The sequence below is a fragment of the Triturus cristatus genome, chromosome 12, assembly GCF_964204655.1.
Source record: "Triturus cristatus chromosome 12, aTriCri1.1, whole genome shotgun sequence".
In the NCBI taxonomy this organism is placed as follows: domain Eukaryota; kingdom Metazoa; phylum Chordata; class Amphibia; order Caudata; family Salamandridae; genus Triturus; species Triturus cristatus.
Window position 1 is genome coordinate 458020713 of NC_140595.1, and position 20631 is coordinate 458041343.

General features: G+C 46.2%; 1 protein-coding gene across 1 annotated transcript in view; it reads right to left on the reverse strand.

Moving 5' to 3' along the window:
- Nucleotides 1–20631, reverse strand: part of DNAJA2 (DnaJ heat shock protein family (Hsp40) member A2) — a 119244-nt gene that overhangs the window by 84069 nt on the left and 14544 nt on the right. Inside the window, exons 2-3 of the mRNA XM_085638495.1 lie at nt 14149–14208; nt 13535–13758 (exon numbers count right to left, since the gene is read on the reverse strand). Coding sequence (XP_085494621.1) covers nt 13535–13758; nt 14149–14208 — 284 coding nt within the window. The remainder of the gene's footprint in view (nt 1–13534; nt 13759–14148; nt 14209–20631) is intronic.

The following is a 20631-nucleotide window of genomic DNA, read 5'->3' on the forward strand; positions in this document are numbered from 1 at the left end:
CCTGCAAGACAAAAAGAAAAATAGGATGGTGCGTCATGCGTCCAGCAAAGGAGAGAGAGAGAGAGAGAGAGAGAAAGAGTGAGAAAGAGAGGGAGAGTGTTGGAAAACCACTCCCACACTGGAAAGGGTGGTGGTGGACTCCCCGAACACACTGTGGTAGCTTGGCTCGAGTGGTCAGGAAACAGGCGCAGTGCTAAGCATACAATATACCCATACAATAACCATGCGTGCATCCGTTCCAAAAACGACTCTACACCGTAAAAATTATGAAAATATTCTTTCTTTATCTTTTTCTCTTAGTTGCTGATTGGAAAAATAAATAGGTCAATCACAATATACAAGTTTCAATTAGTGCAGGTCAAATAAATATTGGCTGTTTGATGAAATAAATAGGGGTGATCATAAATAACAGGGCATAAATACAAGTGCAATATATACAGACAATTAAATACTTTGAGGCAATAAATACTGTACCAATAAATATTGTACACCATCAAGTCCTGTGGACCTATAAATATAGTGCAGCAATAAATAGATAAAAATCCAATAAATACAGTACCCCCAATAAATAATTAAAAGTATACAGCAACCCTCATATAATCAGATGACACTTCCATTCTTAAGGGCTGATATGGCCCAGGCACAGCTTGTAGGGTTGTGGAAGGCTTGAGGGGGGCTACTCCCTGGCTGGGACAAGGCTGAGGCCTAATCTGAGGTAGATCAAAGGGGGGAATACCAGTGCCCTGGCTTTCCTTCTCCACACAACCTCTCTAGGTTAGTCCCAGTTCACCCCAGGCACAGTCAGGTGGGTTTCAGCACCTCCCTAGCCCCTTAGAGCAGTCTCTCAGGTCTCCACAGGGCCTTAGGCGCCCTCTACTCCACTTACTGCCCTTTTTCTGATGTTCCGACGCCGCTGGAGTCGTGTCGACGCCGTGAGGCGGTTCCGGTTCGGTCTCGGCGGCCTCGGCACAATGTCAGTTCTTTGACGACGCCGGCAGGCGGTTCCGGTCCGATGTCGGTGGCCTCGGTTCGATCTCGACCTCCGATTCGACGGCGTCGGGCAGTCTCTTCACGATGTCGACTTCGGGCGGCTCCGGTCCGATGGCGCTCTCGGCTCCGATGACGTCGGCCGGCCTGGCCTCGATGTCGACTTCCGGCGACTCCGGGGTGCGATCCTCACCCCCGACCTCCGGTGCTCCTCCTCACAGGCTCCGGGCGACTCCGGAGTGCGATCCTCACTCCCGACCTCCGGTGCTCCTCTACCTCGGTCTTCGACGACTCCGGAGGGCGGACTTCACTCCTCCGATGACGCCGCTCGCTCGACCTCGGTTCACTTCCTCCTCGACCTCTGGTATTCCTCACGACCTCCGTCGGCGCCCTCTCACGACCTCAGGCGGCTCCGGGTACGACGTCTGCTACTTCAGTCAGCGCCGCTTCTCCACCTCGGGCTCCAGGTCTTCAGGCTACTCGACGCCGGACTCCAGGGAAACCAGTTCTCAGGTCAGAATCTTGCTGTTTTCTTGGTTCTAAGGCCTGTTCCTGCTGTCCAGGTCCTTAGGATAAGTTTCTTCTGTCTTCCTCCCACACAGGGCTATAGGCTGGGATCCATCAGTAGGGACAAGTATCAAGGGTGGGTTTATGGACCCCACTCCAGGCACAAGTTTCCACCCCTGCTGCTTCACTCCTTCCTCCTTCACTGTTGTGCTCCTCTCTCTTCACCAGTCAGGTGCCAACTGCCAGCTCCAACTGCCAACTGCCTCTCTTATCCTCCCAACATTCTAAACGGTCTCCAACTGTCACAGAGTTCTGGAATCTCCTGGAATGTTCTGGAAGGTGCTGGTAGGTTCCAGTGGATGCTGGTGATGTCACAGGTGGCCACCATCTTGTGCTCCAGGCCCTCAGACAGAAGTTTCAGGGGTAGCTAAAATGGCTCCCTGAATCTGCAGCAACACGAAAAAGTCTGGTGGTTCCCAAAAAGGAAAAATTCAAACAGGGTTTGAGGCAAAAGTGGGACAAAATAAATAATGATGAGGAGGGACCACCCAAAGGGCTGACAGGTCTAACACGCGTCCCCCCCAGCTGAAAGTGGGGAGAGCTACCCAACCCCTTGGGAGTTCTCATCACTAAGGCGGAAATACCTTGAGAGACCGTCTGCATTGGCGTGGTCCACTCCAGGCCGATGTTCCACCTGAAAGTCCATCCCCTGTAGGGAAATAGACCACCTCAACAACTTGGGATTCTCCCCCTTCATTTGCATCAGCCAACGAAGGGGTCGGTGGTCGGTCTGAACTAGGAAGTGCGAGCCAAACAGGTATGGCCGCAACTTCTTCAGAGCCCATACCACTGCAAAGGCTTCACGCTCTATTGCACTCCACTTCTGTTCCCTGGGAAGTAGTCTCCTGGATAGGAAGACCACGGGTTGATCCAGACCCTCTTCGTTGAGTTGCGATAACACTGCCCCAATGCCATGTTCTGATGCATCTGTCTGGACAATGAACTTCTTGGAAAAGTCTGGGGCCCTTAAGACCGGGGCCTCGCACATGGCTTTCTTCAATTTCTCAAAGGCTTGCTGACAAGCCTCCGTCCAGACTACCCGTCGAGGTTCTTTCTTGGACGTGAGCTCCGTGAGAGGGGCTACGATGGTACCGTACCCCTTCACGAAGCGGCGATAGTATCCCGTGAGGCCCAAAAATGCTCGGACCTCAGTCTGTGTCTTGGGGGGTTCCCAGGCCATGATGGCCTCGATCTTCGCCTGGAGGGGTTGCACCGCTCCCCTACCCACCAAGTGTCCAAGGTACACTACCGACCCCTGCCCGATCTGGCACTTGCTGGCCTTGATCGTCAATCCAGCTTGTCTCAGGGCCTGGAGAACAGCTTTCAGGTGACGCAAGTGATCCTCCCAGCTGTTACTGAAGACGGCTATGTCATCCAGATAAGCAGCAGAGAAACTCTCCATTCCGGTGAGGATCTGGTTTACCAGGCGCTGAAACGTGGCAGGTGCGTTCTTGAGCCCAAAGGGCATCACACAGAACTGGTAGTGGCCATTGGGCGTGGAGAAGGCTGACCTTTCCCTTGCTCCATCAGTCAAAGAGATCTGCCAGTACCCCGAAGTAAGGTCAAAGGTACTTAGATATTGGGCAGCTCCCAGCCGGTCAATTAATTCATCCGCCCTAGGGATCGGATGAGCATCAGTTTTTGTCACTGAATTCAGTCCCCGGTAGTCCACACAGAACCTCAGTTCTGGTTGGGCACCCGGTGGTGCAGCTTTCGGTACTAACACCACCGGACTAGACCAGGGGCTGCTAGAAGGTTCAATCACTCCTAGCTCCAGCATCTTAGTGACTTCACTATGAATGCTGGCCTTCACCTTGTCTGACATCCGGTAGATCTTGGACTTCACAGGTGGGCTGTCTCCTGTGTCCACGTCATGGACGCACAGGTGAGTCCTACCCGGGACAAGGGAGAACAACGCAGAGTACTGCCCCAGGGCCTGGCGACAGTCCTCCTGCTGTTCAGGAGTTAGAGATGGGGAGAGAATCACTCCCTCCACCGACCCATCCTTTTCCTGAGACGCAAACAGATCAGGGAGAGGCTCGCTTTCCACGTCCTCTCCTCCGTCAGTCACCATCATCAAGATGACTTCGGGCCTCTCGTGGTGGGGTTTGAGGCGGTTGGCATGCAGCACCCGCAGGGGCTGACGAGGAGTCTTCAGGTCCACCAAGTAGGTAGCCTTACCCTTCTTCTCCAACACCTCAAAGGGTCCTGACCAGCGATCCTGGAGGGCACTAAGCTCTCCGGGTTCGATCACCCACACCTTCTGGCCAGGCTCCAACTCCACCGGGTGAGCGTTGTGGTCATACCACGCCTTCATCACTGCTTGGCTGGCTTCCAAGTTGTCAGAAGCTTGCTTCCACAGCTTAGCCATTTGGCTCCGGAAGGCCAGCATGTAGCTCACCACATCCTGGGGGAGCTTTCTGGGAGTTCTTTCCCAGCCGTCTCTCACCAGGTTAAGAGGTCCGCGTACAGGGTGCCCATACAGAAGCTCGAAGGGGCTGAAGCCCACTCCCTTCTGTGGCACTTCCCTGTAGGAAAAAAGTAAACAGGGTAGGAGGACGTCCCATTTCCTCCGCAGGCTTTCAGGCAGACTTCTGATCATGCCCTTCAAGGTTTTGTTAAACCTCTCCACCAGACCATTGGTCTGGGGGTGGTAAGGAGTCGTGAACCAGTAGGTCACTCCACACTCCTTCCACATTGCCCGCATATATGCTGACATGAAGTTGGTCCCCCTGTCGGACACAACCTCCTTGGGAAAACCCACTCGGGTAAAGATTCCCATCAGGGCCCTAGCCACAACAGGTGCTGTAATGGTCCTCAGAGGTATTGCCTCTGGGTACCGTGTGGCATGATCCACCAGAACCAGGATAAACCTGTGACCAGCTGTAGTTGGTGGATCTAATGGACCCACAATGTCGATGCCCACCCTTTCAAAGGGGGTGCTAACGACAGGAAGTGGTTCCAGGGGAGCTTTCAGCTTCACCCCTGTTTTCCCACTGGCTTGGCAAGACACACATGTCCGGCAGTAGGTATCGGACGTCACTTTCATCTGAGGCCAATAAAAGTGTGGGACAAGACGGGCGAAGGTCTTGTCTTGCCCCAGGTGTCCTGCCAATGGTATCTCGTGAGCCAACTCCAAAAGGAAGGCTCGATAACGTTGAGGAACTACCAAGGCTCGTGACGATCCATGTAGGGGTGCCTTGGGTTCACTGTAGAGGAGGCCATCCTCCCAGTAAACACTGTAGTTCCCTTCAACGTTCCCTGCTGCCTGGGCTTCGGCCTGTCGCCTCAGCCCCTCAAGGGTAGGGCACTCCCTCTGGCCCTGGCAGAATTCCTCCCTGGACGGGCCTCCCTCCACGTGCCACTCGGCCGGGATGGGTAAGTCCTCCAGGTTGGTAACGTCCCCCTCCGCAGACTCCTGGCCCACCACCTCCGGTGGCCTATCCGTCCTACGGGGTGGAGACGCCGAGGCAGGCTCCTCCTGTCCTCGGTTCTTCCCTTGACTGGCAGCTGGCTGGGCCTTTGTTCCAGGCTCCAGCCGGAATGAACTCCCTCTTCGGGTAGTCGCGGACCTTGTGCTAACACAGGCCCAGTCAGGTGTACCCAGCATCTCGGTGTGAGTCCGGTATTCCACCTCCTTCCAAGCGTTGTGCTCCATGTCATTGCCCAGCAGACAATCGACTGGCACGGCAGGGCTTACGGCAACTCGAAGTGAACCTGCAACCCCCCCCCATTCAAAGGGAACCTCGGCCACGGGATAGTGACCTGTTCTGCCGTCAGCCATCGCGGCTGGGTGGAGTACATCGGGAATAACCTGCTCTGGAGACACCAGCTGGCTACGCACCATAGTCATACTGGCTCCTGTGTCTCAGAGCCTCCCCTCTTTGGCCGTTGATGGTGATCCACTGCCCATACTTTGCGGTATTTGCGGGCACCTGGATCTTAGGAACCATCTCCCGTTCTCCCAGGGACACTAGAGTGACACCCGCCCACTCCCTTCCCTTAGTTAAGGGCATCTCCTCCCCGAGCACTACACTAGCTACTCCGGGGGGCTTTCCTCCAGTGGGAGGGGGTGATCGTTTCTGACACTTCGGATCTCCTTTATAGTGTCCAACGCCACCGCACTCGTAGCAATGGACAACCCTTGGCTGCTGACTCTGGCCAGGATTAGGGTTTCTGGGTGGGTTAGCCTTAGAGGTGAATCCTGTTCCCTTCCCTTGGAAGTTATTTTGGGGGCCTTTGGAGAACTCCTTTTTCTTTTCCCCTCCCTCTTTCTTCAGGGGGGCGCCCTGTCCGGCCTTTTGAGTATCCCCTCCAGTCCCCCTTGTGGACACCCGGGTACTAGCCCAAATGTCCGCCTCCTCAGCAAGCTTCCGGGGACTGGTCAGCTTGCTATCCACCAGGTGTTGCCGCAGTTCAGGGAAACATTTCTCGAGTAGGTGTTCCTTCAGTACTAGGTCAAACAGCTCCTCGTAGTTCCTTACTTCACTGCCCTGAATCCAACCTTCCAGTGCCTTCTTTGCATAGTCCAGGAAGTCCACCCAATTCTGTGTGCCCAGTTTGTGACTACCCCTGAACTTCTGTCTGTACTTTTCAGGTGTTAGTCCAAACTTTCTGATGAGCGCCAGTTTCATGGTGGGGTAGTGGGTCTGCTCATCCTCTTCGAGGGCCAATAAAGCATCCCTACCAGCTGGAGGCATGTACCTATACAATCCTCCTCCCCAATACTTCACTGGAACCCCATGGGCCCTCAACGAGACCTCATAGGCTGCTAGCCACTTGGCGATGTCGTCACCCGCCCCATAGCTAGCTACTATGTCCTTTGGCAGGTAAGGTTTGGATTCCCTGGTGATTTCTTGGTCTTTGCTGCCACCATTAGGAACAGTTGGTGCCCCAATTCTTAAGATCTGAAGCTCTATCTCTTTCAGTCTTATCTCATGAGCCATCTTCTGTTTCTCCGTCTCATGAGCCATCCTCTGTTCCTCCTTCTCCTTCTCCAGCTTTGCTAAGTCCCATGTGAGCTGTCTTTTCTCCCTCCGATCTGCTAACTCCACTTCGGATAAGCCCCCACTAGAGACAGTGCTGCCCTTCCTAGAAAGTGTCCTGGGCCCTGCTGACAGGTTCCCCACCTCAGGTTGGTACATCTCAGCCCCCTCGGGGTCAGGCTCTCCATCCCTGTCTTCCTCCTCAGCCTTGCTTTCCCTGCGTGCCTCCCCCCAAGCCCTTAAGCTGGTTTGGAGTGCACCCTTCTTTGCTCCTGGGGGACAGTACACCCCCTCCCGCTGGCAAAACTCCCTGAGTTGGGCCACAGTGTACGTTTCTAGATTTTCTAGTACAAACTCCATCTCGCCCACTCAGGTTAGAGGACAGGTTTTGTGCAGTAACAATGCAGGGGGGTACCTTTAATAATACCTCCTCCCACCACCAGAGTAAATTTGGAAAAAAACAAAAACCCACAATTAGGAAGGCCGCTGTGAGAAAACTCCCGGTGTAGGCCTATGGACTACCCACAGTTATTGTTGAGTATATGTAGGCACAGCTCTATCCCACCACTGAACACCAATTTATGTTGGAAAACCACACTCCCACTCTGAAAGGGTGGTGGTGGTCTTCCGGACACACTGTGGTAGCTTGGCTCGAGTGGTCAGGAAACAGGCGCAGTGCTAAGCATACAATATACCCATACAATAACCATGCGTGCATCCGTTCCAAAAACGACTCTACACCGTAAAAATTATGAAAATATTCTTTCTTTATCTTCTTCTCTTAGTTGCTGATTGGAAAAATAAATAGGACAATCACAATATACAAGTTTCAATTAGTGCAGGTCAAATAAATATTGGCTGTTTGATGAAATAAATAGGGGTGATCATAAATAACAGGGCATAAATACCAGTGCAATATATACAGACAATTAAATACTTTGAGGCAATAAATACTGTACCAATAAATATTGTACACCATCAGGTCCTGTGGACCTATAAATATAGTGAAGCAATAAATAGGTAAAAATTCAATAAATACAGTACCCCCAATAAATAATTAAAAGTATACAGCAACACTCATGTAATCAGATGACACTTCAATTCTTAAGGGCTGATTTGGCCCAGGCACAGCTTGTAGGGTTGTGGAAGGCTTGAGGGGGGGCTACTCCCTGGCTGGGACAAGGCTGAGGCCTAAGCTGAGGTAGATCAAAGGGGGGAATACCAGTGCCCTGGCTTTCTCTCTCCACACAACCTCTCTAGGTTAGTCCCAGTTCACCCCAGGCACAGTCAGGTTGGTTTCAGCACCTCCCTAGCCCCTTAGAGCAGTCTCTCAGGTCTCCACAGGGCCTTAGGCGCCCTCTACTCCACTTACTGCCCTTTTTCTGATGTTCCGACGCCGCTGGAGTCGTGTCGACGCCGTGAGGCGGTTCCGGTTCGGTCTCGGCGGCCTCGGCACAATGTCAGTTCTTTGACGACGCCGGTAGGCGGTTCCGGTCCGATGTCGGTGGCCTCGGTTCGATCTCGACCTCCGATTCGACGGCGTCGGGCAGTCTCTTCACGATGTCGACTTCGGGCGGCTCCGGTCGGATGGCGCTCTCGGCTCCGATGACGTCGGCCGGCCTGGCCTCGAGGTCGACTTCCGGCGACTCCGGGGTGCGATCCTCACCCCCGACCTCCGGTGCTCCTCCACACAGGTTCCGGGCGACTCCGGAGTGCGATCCTCACTCCCGACCTCCGGTGCTCCTCTACCTCGGTCTCCGACGACTCCGGAGGGCGGACTTCACTCCTCCGATGACGCCGCTCGCTCGACCTCGGTTCACTCCCTCCTCGACCTCTGGTATTCCTCACGACCTCAGTCGGCGCCCTCTCACGACCTCAGGCGGCTCCGGGTACGACGTCTGCTACTTCAGTCAGCGCCGCTTCTCCACCTCGGGCTCCAGGTCTCAGGCTACTCGACGCCGGACTCCAGGGAAACCAGTTTCCAGGTCAGGATCTTGCTGCTTTCTTGGTTCTAAGGCCTGTTCCTGCTGTCCAGGTCCTTAGGATAAGTTTCTTCTGTCTTCTTCCCACACAGGGCTATAGGCTGGGATCCATCAGTAGGGACAAGTATCAAGGGTGGGTTTATGGACCCCACTCCAGGCACAAGTTTCCACCCCTGCTGCTTCACTCCTTCCTCCTTCACTGTTGTGCTCCTCTCTCTTCACCAGTCAGGTGCCAACTGCCAGCTCCAACTGCCAACACTCGGTCTTAACCTCCCAACATTCTAAACCGCCTCAAACTGTCACAGAGTTCTGGAATCTCCTGGAATGTTCTGGAAGGTGCTGGTAGGTTCCAGTGGATGCTGGTGATGTCACAGGTGGCCACCATCTTGTGCTCCAGGCCCTCAGACAGAAGTTTCAGGGGTAGCTAAAATGGCTCCCTGAATCTGCAGCAACACGAAAAAGTCTGGTGGTTCCCAAAAAGGAAAAATTCAAACAGGGTTTGAGGCAAAAGTGGGACAAAATAAATAATGATGAGGAGGGACCACCCAAAGGGCTGACAGGTCTAACACCTCCAAGATGCAACTACACTGTATTATCTAATCTTACAAGCAGTGGGGAAAATTAGTATGAGCCTATCGAAAATTTCAGATTCATTTTTTTTTTTTAACCAGCTTATCACCTGTCAGAACACGGAATAAATGACCAGTGGCAAAGTCTCAAATAATGTCTCCCTGGTAAACAATCACTCCACATTTTAGACCTCATTATTGGTAGACTACTTAATGAAGTACCAGTATTTCCCTTCAAAACAGTTTACCATAGGTATACATTTTTTTCAATTAAGACCCACTTATTTAGGAGCTTCCAAAAACCCCTTCCCCGATTGCCCTGTTCATGGATAAAACAATTACTACATCAGCTGACAAACATAATGAAAAAAGACTTCGCACAAAAGTGCCATTACAAAACAAGAAAAGCGCCTTCTCCCCAACTAGGAAGCCAACTCTCCCCAGATGCCAACAAAGGATTTTAACAGTATATAAGCAAACAGACTAAACAGTATAAGGAAATCCCCCAACAATCTGGAGGTTACAGAGGACATAAAAATACTGTAAAAATGCTGCTTCTGTCATTCAAAATCTATTTCCAATATTCCAAAGAAAAGGATCAATTAACATAACATTGGCAACTAACTACAGCCAGCATGAAAACCGCAAAGATGAGGACTACATGACACCAGATTTACAGAACACATCAACTCGCAGAAATATCAGTGGTCAACAAACCTGAAAAACTGTTGAATAAAGTAACATCACATGGAGACTTCGTCCAATGAGCTTAAACTTGATCAATTACAACAATGGCATTTCCATCATTACTAAAGTAGCCCTGCCAACTCCCTAGGCCAGCCCTGTGTCACATGATTTTGGACCTCTACAAACGGTCACCCAGTGGGAAGTCAAAATCACAGTGGTATAGAAGTCGCGCTGGAAAGTACTACATAAAGTGGCTCCAGCTAGCCTTTGGGGGCTATGAGCAGCTTATGACCATTAAGGGGTGTGAAAACACACCAGGGCAACAGTAACCTTTATTCTTTTTGGGGGGGGTGAGGGAGAGAAGAGAAAAAATTAAAAAATAAATCAGGGGGGGGGGGGCACAGGGTCTCTTTGATAGCTCCCTTCTCATTCCAAATCCATGCCCCCTCCTCATAAGAAGAAATTTACTTAAAGGCATTTCCAAAACCTTATACAATCCACTAAAAATCCTCTAGTTACTGTAAATTATGTTACAGTCAACCAAAAAAAGAGAACATTTTACTGGAAAATGATCACTCATTTACAACACAAGAAATAGAAATGGAAGAGCCTCCTCACAATGCTTCGAGGACATAATTAGTAAATCCTAAGACTCAACAGTTCCATTAATTCAACATCCTACTTTACCAATTAGAAGGTCCAAATGATAGCTTAAACAAAATATTCTGAAACTGTTGAACTCTCTCAAAACTCTAAAACCAATTCACAGGGTCTACAAGTATTGAGTTAATCATAGATCATACATTAGGAAAAGAAATTACTCCAACAAGTTTGTATACAAATGTACGGCTAACTCAGATATAGGTAAGGAAACAAACTATACGCTTGGGCCTCTTTAAACTCAGTTCCCAAAGCCAAAAATCCAAATATCTTAAGACAAGCTAAGCTGGATACAACTTCTACCAAGCCTTCCAGTTCTTAGCGTGTTTGAAAACTTCAAAAGCACCAACCACAACACCCCTAATGAACATTTAGCCTCCAAATAGGCAAGTGAAACCTGCTGGAACAAAAGAAAGATGGGAAGGGAAAAATCGGCTCAGGAGACTATTATCCAATTTCTATCAGTGAATCAACAGAATTTCTGACCAGCAATCACCACATCATAGCATCTTTTTGGATACAGTGTTAACCCTGTTCCTAGAATATTGCTAGCATAGCAACAACAATTAAAGATAAGTGGTTTAAAATGTATCTCTTTAATTCACAGCACAATATTCGCATCAATGAACTGTAGAAAGCTTTGAATTTTTATTACACCAACTATACCACATTTGCATCAAAGTTCAATGAGAAAGCTGGATGGTGCTTCATTAATTCTAGTTAATTTAGGATCCAAAGAGTCAACCCTAAATTCAAAATCCAAACACTTCCTTGCCATAGTTCTAAAAACCCATAATAAAAAGTTAACTATGAAAGTGCAATCAAGAACAGTGTGGCTATCTACTCGTTATTGGATGGCACTTATATATACACAAATAAATACCCCTACCCCCGCCAAAAAAAGCAATTAGTGCAATAGTATCCAATTAACACTATCATATGCCCGGTTAAATAAAAAAAAATAGATGGCAGGAAGACTCACTGGACTTTTATTATGATATTCCATAAAAACAATGTAATGGACAACAATGAAAATCAGCTGGAAAAATTATTCACTTCTTTAACCTAGGCCTTTGTTCCTTGAACGGCAGAATGTAATACAATCTTCCACTGCAAAATGCCTATTCATGGGTTCTAATTCTACTGCGTACTACACAATTATACATGAAGCCGACTTATGCTACTGTGACAACTTTAAAATAATTGTAAGAATGGAAAGTGACCATCACCCGCAACACAGCAGTTAAATGAAAATATACAATGTATGACAAATCCAAAACATTTGTAACAAAACGCCACAGTACTCAAAACCAAAAAATAAAATGTTAATCATCTACCATTGCACTTATAATAAAAGTCCAAGGCAATTTAATCACTTAAGCAGGACGTCTTAATCTGAACAGCGAAAATGAATTATAGAACATTCCCCCCAATGCACTTAGGGCTCTGGAAATAAGAAAACAAGTTTCTTTAAAAAAAATTTTTATATATATGTGTACACATACATACATACATACACAATATACATGCAATCAACCACAGTAGGAAACATGGGTAAACGGTATCAGTCAACGAAGTCAAATTACTCCTGTATGTTCTGGCTATTGGAAGGTCTTGCCGCTGTCAGTCATTAAAAAAATAAATAATTTAAAAGACTTATGAGACTACTATATACATATAACAAGAGAGAAATATCTATTAATTAATTATATGAGGCAAGTCAATTTTTCACCTTCAAAGACATCAAATGAGAACAAGTAATCTATTCCATTTTATGCAGAAGTTCTGGCAACAATCAAGGATTGTGGTGCTTTATGCTACCCATGTTTTAAAACGTAAGGGTTCTAATATTAAAGTTAAATCTAACTGCCTGGTGTGACATTAAATCCCATGTATACGTTTATCAGAAAACCGATGGGCCTCATCTCACAGCCAAATGGTTTTAAATGGGACAGCATTTTAACCCTTGTATTATTTTTGTTATACAAAGCTAACCTGCCAGAGAGCTTTCACTATCCGGATGAACATGCCCCACATTTTAGTTGGGAAAAGATACGCTATCTAGCATGTGCATGGTAATTTTATCACGGACTCAAATGGCTTTCAGCAACAGCTAAAACCATTTACACAATTACAATATCACTAACAAACTACCTGATAATTAGAATGTTATTTTGACTCTCAAATGGCTGTTAGGTACTTTGTTAACTGAACAGGTTTCAAATTATTCATACTTCTGGTAGACCACAAATTCAACTGGAAAAATCACAACTTAAAGCTGGAGACTAGAAGTATGGGATTCAAAAGCTCTGAAACACTTCTCCAGTTAACTCCAGGAATGGTCAATTGGACCCTTAACGACTAAGCGCAACAGTAAGTTCCTCTCTTGCTCTTTAACTCATTGTCCTTTAAGACCAGGATCACCTACAAATTGGAAAAGTTACTACTCAAAACATTTGCAATTTATTAAATCTTAGGCAACCCAAATCCTCATTGTAGATTGAGACTCGAGTTAGGTCTTACCTCCCTGATTGCAGGAGAGATCATCACTTTTGTCAGCTTCTGCTGTGACTATATGAACATAGATGGTAGCACTTTAAAAAGATGCCTCAGCGTTCAAGAAACGACAGACACCATTCTACTCCTTCACCAAAGAGAATGACAAAAGGCCACAAACAAATATCCCTACTATATCATGAATGAAGTAGAATCCCATAAACACTTATTCAAAAGGAGCCACTAAAATGCAATAAGAACTGTGTGCCTGAATAACTTGGTTTTGAAACCATAACTATCTATACACACAAACAAGATAGGGGAGGCACAGATTTATTTATTTTTAAAGGAACTCCCAGGCTGTCTCACAGGTTGTTTTCATTCCTCTATTTTAAAACAAATAGAAATATTCGCAATCATTTTTTGGCATATTCTTACCCTAGTCAATGTTCCTCTTCCCACATTTACTAGAATATTCAGTTCACAGCAACTGTTTTAACGGTTACTCTACTCAAACAGTTAGATAATACAACAGTGCTGTCTCTGCAAATCCCACAAACAAATTCCTCTTTAAGCAAACGTTAAATGGTAGATTACTCACTTGAGAGGGTGCATCATGTCTTCTCCTCTTCGTCTTCCATTGCGACTTCTATTCTGTCCCCCCATAAAGCTGAATAAACCACCACCGAATATATGGGAGAATATATCGTCCATGCCTCCAGTTCCACCACTGCCTTCTCGCAGCCCCTGCTCTCCATAGCGATCGTACAGCTCTCTTTTCTCCGGGTTTGAAAGAACTTCGTATGCAAAACTTATTTCTTTGAACTGGAAGGAAAATATTTTCACTTTAATAACAGATGACTAAACTATGACATTTGTAATCTAAGTAGCTTTTCAAATGAATGACAAAATCTATATGCCAGCACTAATTTCATAATTCAACCATTTGAACTTTCATTAAGACTGCATGCATACAGAGATTTTAAGGTGTGCTCTGAAAGGCACTCAAAAAATATATCAATTCAAATCTACTCTTATATAACATCAATGTCAATGCATATTGTGAATACCACATACAATAAAAGGAACAAGTGTGTCTCCAGGTATTACAAACAGCATTTCGAGTTTGCTCATTGGGCAGTGTGCAAGCCTGGGCTAGAGTCTTACTAGACTCCAAGCACATCTATATATATTATGAGCACCCATTAATCTCACCTTGTCTCCCGCATTCGGATTCTTGTCTGGGTGGTATTCCTTGGCCAATTTTCTGTACGCCTATTAAGACAAGGTAAAACACACAGATAGTGAATGTCCTCAATAATGAGTTTACCCTTAACTGCGTGTGGAGTATGGGTGGCGACGGTTCATATAAAAACAAAACTAACAAAAGCAACCATCAGCACTGATCATCTTCCAAATGGACAGGAACACACAGAAAAGCTCCATAATAGAGATAATTTAATTGTCATTTTGAGATTGAATAAATACCTAAACTCACATGTATGTATGCATGTTGAAGTATTGTGATGTGCATGTTAGGTATTACAATGTAGCACAACTCTACCAATTGTTGTGGAAGCGTAAAAATAATGATCAAACAAAACAGTGTTTTATGGAGCTGATTCTAACAGTTATGAATAGGCGCAACTAGAACCTCTCTGTGCAGTGGCTTTGCTTTACAGACCTTAGAATTAGAAGGTAATGCCAAGTAAACATACTTGAATTCAAAATTAGTCTTGCAATTAGTTCATTGGGTCATGGTTGGTCATCTCATCCACTGTAAAACAGTGAAGGCAGAAGCTGGCTTAAAGGAAGAACTGGATTTCCCATCTCTCGAGCTTACATGAACTGTTCTTCCCCTCTCCCACCTACTAACATGCTTTTAAGACCCTTATAACCTTTATTAGTTTTGAAATAGTTGCGCTTTTACGATACTAGTGGCAAACTATTGCATTCATATTACAGGAATGGTGCATAGGGCAAGCATGCACATCATGTTTAACTGTGTGCATTCACATTAGGAGCAGTGCCTGTTGCAGTGCATATTTGTGCAAACTTGGCTTAGCAATACATTTCTGTAAATGTGAGGTGCTCTGGTAATTAGAAAGGAGTAATGGGTGAAGGAGACAGCTTAAAAGCTGAAAGAAAGATCTTGGGGACATAGCTACAGGCACCTTCTCTTTAACAGTTTAACAACATACTAGGTGTAGGACCTCATTTCATTGTGATTATGGTTAGCTTTCACATAAGTAGAATAAGATGTAACCTATAGAGATGGACAATACACACTTGTACATGCTTTATAATGGAGCCATAGAAGCTTATTCGAGGCACATAGGATTACATTTAGTTAATAATCCAGAAGAGGCTGTATGCCAACCAACTAGTAATCACTTAGAAGAGTGCTTGGGTTAAAGATTTATTATCAAAAGACCAAGCATACAAAAAAACTATCAAAATAAATTAAAATATCCTAACAACTTACTGTAGTTCTCTTAATATTCCAACAGTTAAATAGTATTTCATTGCTTTTGCTACCCCTGTGCCGAAATTCCTGTATAACTCATTATGTGGTGGAGCAGAGTTTGCTTCACACTGAGGAAATCACAAAGTCTAATGACTGCTTGCTGCTCTCTGCTCTATTTGCATACGTAGCTGTGTCTAATGAAAGCATGGTGCTTTTGTAGAGCAAATAGTACAACAAAATTAACTGCTCAGAGAACCGAGGTCAGTGCTCAATGGACAGCAACCAAACATTATTAGCTGTGTAGGTGACAAACCGTCGGGGGATGCACACCCATAACCTAAACACATTGAGAGGGCATGGCTGATAATCTAATCTCCTCATTACACTAAGCAAACAATTGTACAAACATACTAGGGCCTACACTTTTTTCTACCCGTCAGAGATGGACTGGTATTAAAAACATTTTTAGATTACATTAAAATAGTGCAAGGGCACTTAAAAAACAAGCATTTGCAATGCAATCGGTCTCTCCTTTGGGACCTTATATGTATTTAGCTATGCAGCACATTAGCCTGGGCGCTGAAACATCTACTGTTCTTTAACATGGAGGGAAAGTAAGGATCAAGCTGCGTGACACGCTAGGTATGGGAACACATGGAGAGAAATATTGCCTTTCAGCGGGAAATGGTGTAGTCCAAAGCTCTATTTTTATTATAAAATCAGGGCCTTCAGTGGTCAGATCAATGAAAATAAAAGATGTGAAAAATATATTACTGTCTACGGGTGCTCGTGAAAGACAATTTCTATGGACTGGAATCTAGAGAATACTAAAGTGATTCTGGTAATTTACTGACCTCTGTTGGTCATTTTCTATCAAGAAACTTAAATAGAGGCAGTTGTTACATTTTTTTTTTTTTTTTTTAAAAAGAAAGTCCCTCAGCAGAAAGCAATTCTGGTATTTTACTGAAATCTACTGGTCATTTTCTATGAAGACAGTATAATAGAGGCAGTTGAACAGAAGAAAAGTCCCTGAGCGGAAGCAAACAAGTCCTAAGGCTGATCTCCGATGCCCAAAGAGTACATAAACATATAAGTATATACAAGACGTCTCGAATGCTCGACCTAAAAATATGCAAGAATGGGCCCAATAACGATCCGTTAGTCCCCTTTCCGGCAGGGACAACTCTGATAACCACCGTCAACGTCCGCCCCTCCTGCACTCACCCCTTGGAATCGGCCCCTTAAAGGGGGTGAAACGGTCTCACAGGCTGGACTGGAGCTCTGCTGGGGACACTTGCTGATGCATCATAGCAGAGTTTATATGCGCCATTGCGGTCTCTTCACAGTCGACTTCGGCATGTCATTTCCCTCCCCTCCACATCAGTATCCTCTCTGTTCACTCACTCACATACAGACCCTCCCCCTGCAAGCGCTTCTTTACCCTTGGGGCACTCAATCATTTGACGTCTGTGTACTTCATTTGCTTTCCTATAAAATTATAATTAGTATCAACACATGTTACTGTGCCTCAGGGGCAGTCCCTGCAAAGCGGCCAAGGAGTGTAAGAGCAGGAAATCTGAACGGCTTAATGACCCTTTCATAGTCACTGTGAGAAAGTCGCACTGCCGCAGGAGGCGCTATAGCAAGACTCTGGTGCTGCACGAGAATACAAACATCCAGCAGAGGCGGTAAATCTGTGAAAAGGAGGCATTTGCGAGGACACGCATACCTTCCTGCAAGAAATACAGCGGGTCGAATATCAGATAGAAATGTGCGAGCAGGTTTCTGTCCTATAGCGCCTTGAAACAGCTCCGCGGTCTGTCAGACTCTGGCAGCAGCGAAAGTAAAGCAGGGACTCTATTCATAACTCGGATTACTGTAAGGGGTGTTGGACTCATTTTCGTGAAAGGTGACAGTGTGAGAATTGTTCTAGAAAAATCAATTTCCACCTGTACGATCTCTATTTCGAAGGCGTGCTGGATCTCGAAGCTCATTGTATTATATGTTCTATGGTCTGACAGCAGGGCCGTGGCTGTCAGTGATGCAGCAGGTGCAGGGGCACTGGGGCCCTAAGTGGCACATTGAATCCTGAATTGCTACAGCCTACCATTGTGAACAACAGCAGTCAAAGGGGTCACTTCCCTTGCTTGCAGGAGGGACCGTGCTACGCTACTGGAGAGAGGACATGCGCCTGCCTCAGACACACCTTCACTACTGTGTCGAGCAACAAGGTACAGAATGAGAAAAATGCATGCAAACCAGTACGCAAAACAAACACACAAAAAAAAAAAAAAAAAAGCGCAACTGCAGCTATTCAAACAAAAACGTTTGGTGACCCTGACTTAAATATCGTACGCGAGGATGTTGCTTCTGTCTTGGTAAACGCGTAAGATAGCTCAGAGGGTTAACACCTGGTGTAAGAATGTATGGTGCAAGGTACACACGGGCATTTATAACTGCATGTATTGTGCACTATTTTTAAACCATACACAATCAAATGGTTTATTATCACTACATTTGTAAAGCAAAACCTTTAGTAAAAGAACCAGGTAAACAAAAGTTCCTAGTTTTGGTACATGGGGAGTCTGCACAAGCCAGAAAGACACACAGGAAGGTGCTGCAGAGATTTAATGTTCACTGTACTGTGTCAACGGCTCTCCTTCAGTAAGAGCTGGCACCGGGACCTATCAGAGGAGCAGCACTTGCTCTACTATTAAAGGGCCCACACCCGGATCTATGAGGCGGCAAACACTGCAAGCTCTTGCGCTTTCTTCCCCCATGGCAACCACTGTACCACTAGCATCTTTTCAGTGATCCGCTGCAGCCGCCCGGGCATCGCCACCAGTGCTGGAAAGGTACAAGCATGCCATCTCAGCATTATTCTGTTATGCTGGTTTATGTTAAGGTATATGCTGTTTGTATAGCACCTGTGGCAGCCTGGGACTGCTTCTAGGCGCTGAAAACCAGGTCGAATTGTTAGGTGCGCGCCAGAGTGGAGCAGCTGCGGTATTCTTCTCGGATGAGTGCGTAACATGCGAGAAAATCACACGCAAACTAGTGTGCAAAAAAAGAGCAACTGCAGCTACTCGACCAACAAGGATCGGACATGCAACTTTGGAACGCATGGCCTCCACTCAGTGACGACGATACTAACTCAGGAGATATGCTATGCCTCAATGATCAGAGTATGACAGACACAAATACATCCTTTACGTGATTTTGCCAAGAATCACAGGATGATGAGCAGACTAGTACAAATAAAGATTGCCCACTCTTGATGGGCACGCGGGGACTGGATGCTTTACTGGTGGCAAAAAAAAAAGTCCCCAGTGTGTGTCACGCCGCCAGTTATGCATCCAATCCCCGCATGCACGTCTTTTGTCTCATTTGTCTCCCCGCGCGCACGCTGGAATCGCATGGATTCCAAAAGGCCTCTGCATGGCAGAGCAGTGCATGCGCTGCTTTCGCCAGGCCGAGACCTAAAAAACGGGGAAATAGCTACGATAATGTTTTGGCTGCCTTTATTTTACTCGTAACTTTTTTTTTGTCTGGCCATAATGTGTGTTTTTATTACTTTAAAACACTGAAATAAAACAGATTTGAACCATACTTTTTTATTTTTTTTTAAACTCAGATGAGCAGGGTGCAGACTGGGAGGTGTGGGGGCGAAGCAATACGAGGAACAGAAAAGACGAATTAGAGCAGCATGGGGAGTAGGACAGAGCAGCACCTAAATGAGACAGTAACACGGAAGTGGCATGTGGGTACATAAGCATAAAGGGAGACAGCTGGCAAATTCATGCACTCTCAAAGTGCTTAAACGAAAAGAAAAAATGTGTTCCCTAAAAGCAAGCTGATGAAGCTTAGAAGAGATGGCAAAGATCTATGCTCCATGGGAGAGATTAACAAGCTGAAACAAGAAAAGCCCACCAATACAAAGCAAATAAAAACCAATGGTAAGTAAGCAATGGGCAGGCTGAAGACCCCGGTGTGTTCTTGGTGAGCCAGCAATATGGCTTTGAAACCAGATAGCCTAACCTTTCTGGTAAGCGCATCCTAAAAACAACAGACCTGCAAAACGGCTGCAAAACGATCCATTGCTGTGCAAAAGGAAATGTATCAGAAACCAAAAAAAAAATTCCGGATGCAAGACAATTAATATCCAGAACTGCAATGCTTTTTTAAGCAGCACCAAAATGAATGCTTGAATGAAAATCTCAACATCCTCACTACAACTGGTCATTTGCCACCATGTTTCCCTGACATGGTCCTCCAGTCCTATTTTTAACCCTATCCAACCAATTAACCTCTCAGACTCCAAAGCGTTCCAATCTTTAAAGAGTCGTTCTGGGAAAACAAATACCACCCAATCCCAGAGCAGGAGTGAGGTGCCTAGGTCACCTGCTACATTTTTTTGCTAGTCTAGAGTTACACTTCCTGCCAGGCTGGCCACAAACATGATTCTTGGCTTCATGGGCATGGAAAACTTAAGTCACTGAATTATTCAGCAGCCATGTTCCAATTGTCTTTGAATAGCCTATTGTGCAATATGCAGTTGGTGGCAGAGTGATAAGGCATGCAGTACTAGCAGAGACTAATGCTGCAACTGCTTCCAGCCTGGAGCTGTAGACTTCTCAAGGTGACCAACATGTTACAATTGGATGCTGCCTCTTCAGTGGGTCTAGGTCTACCTGTTTGCAGTCACCCAACAGGATGAAAGATGCTGGGAAAGTGAAGGCATACAGATTGGGGCGATTACAAGGAATTGCCCTTGGGAAACAAGCTACAGTAGCTTTCAGGGAACCAGCAATGGTTAAAGAAGTTTGGACTACTACTGACATGCTGTATCGTTTTTGGGTGTGCGAGGAAAAGCGGCACAACTGTTACTTGCTATTATTACTGGTTTCATGGTATGTTCCTTCATGCAACTGTATGAACAACCTTGAACACTTTTTTTACTGCCAACTTCATTCACCTGTGGGAACAAGAGATGCAACTGGCAGAGGTTTGCACGAATGAACTGTCCAGCTGTCCTTCACCTGTAATGCATTCCACTTTGAGATTTCACACTATATCTTTTCCAGTACAGCCAGTACAAAGTATTAGAGTGCTTGAAAGCTGACTTAGACCGCAATCCACAAGAAGTGAGTACGAAGTTCCTCAGTGGGTCAAAGAACACAGTAAGAAAGTTTATGTGATGTCACGTGGATAGGTTGTCCTCCATGGAAGAG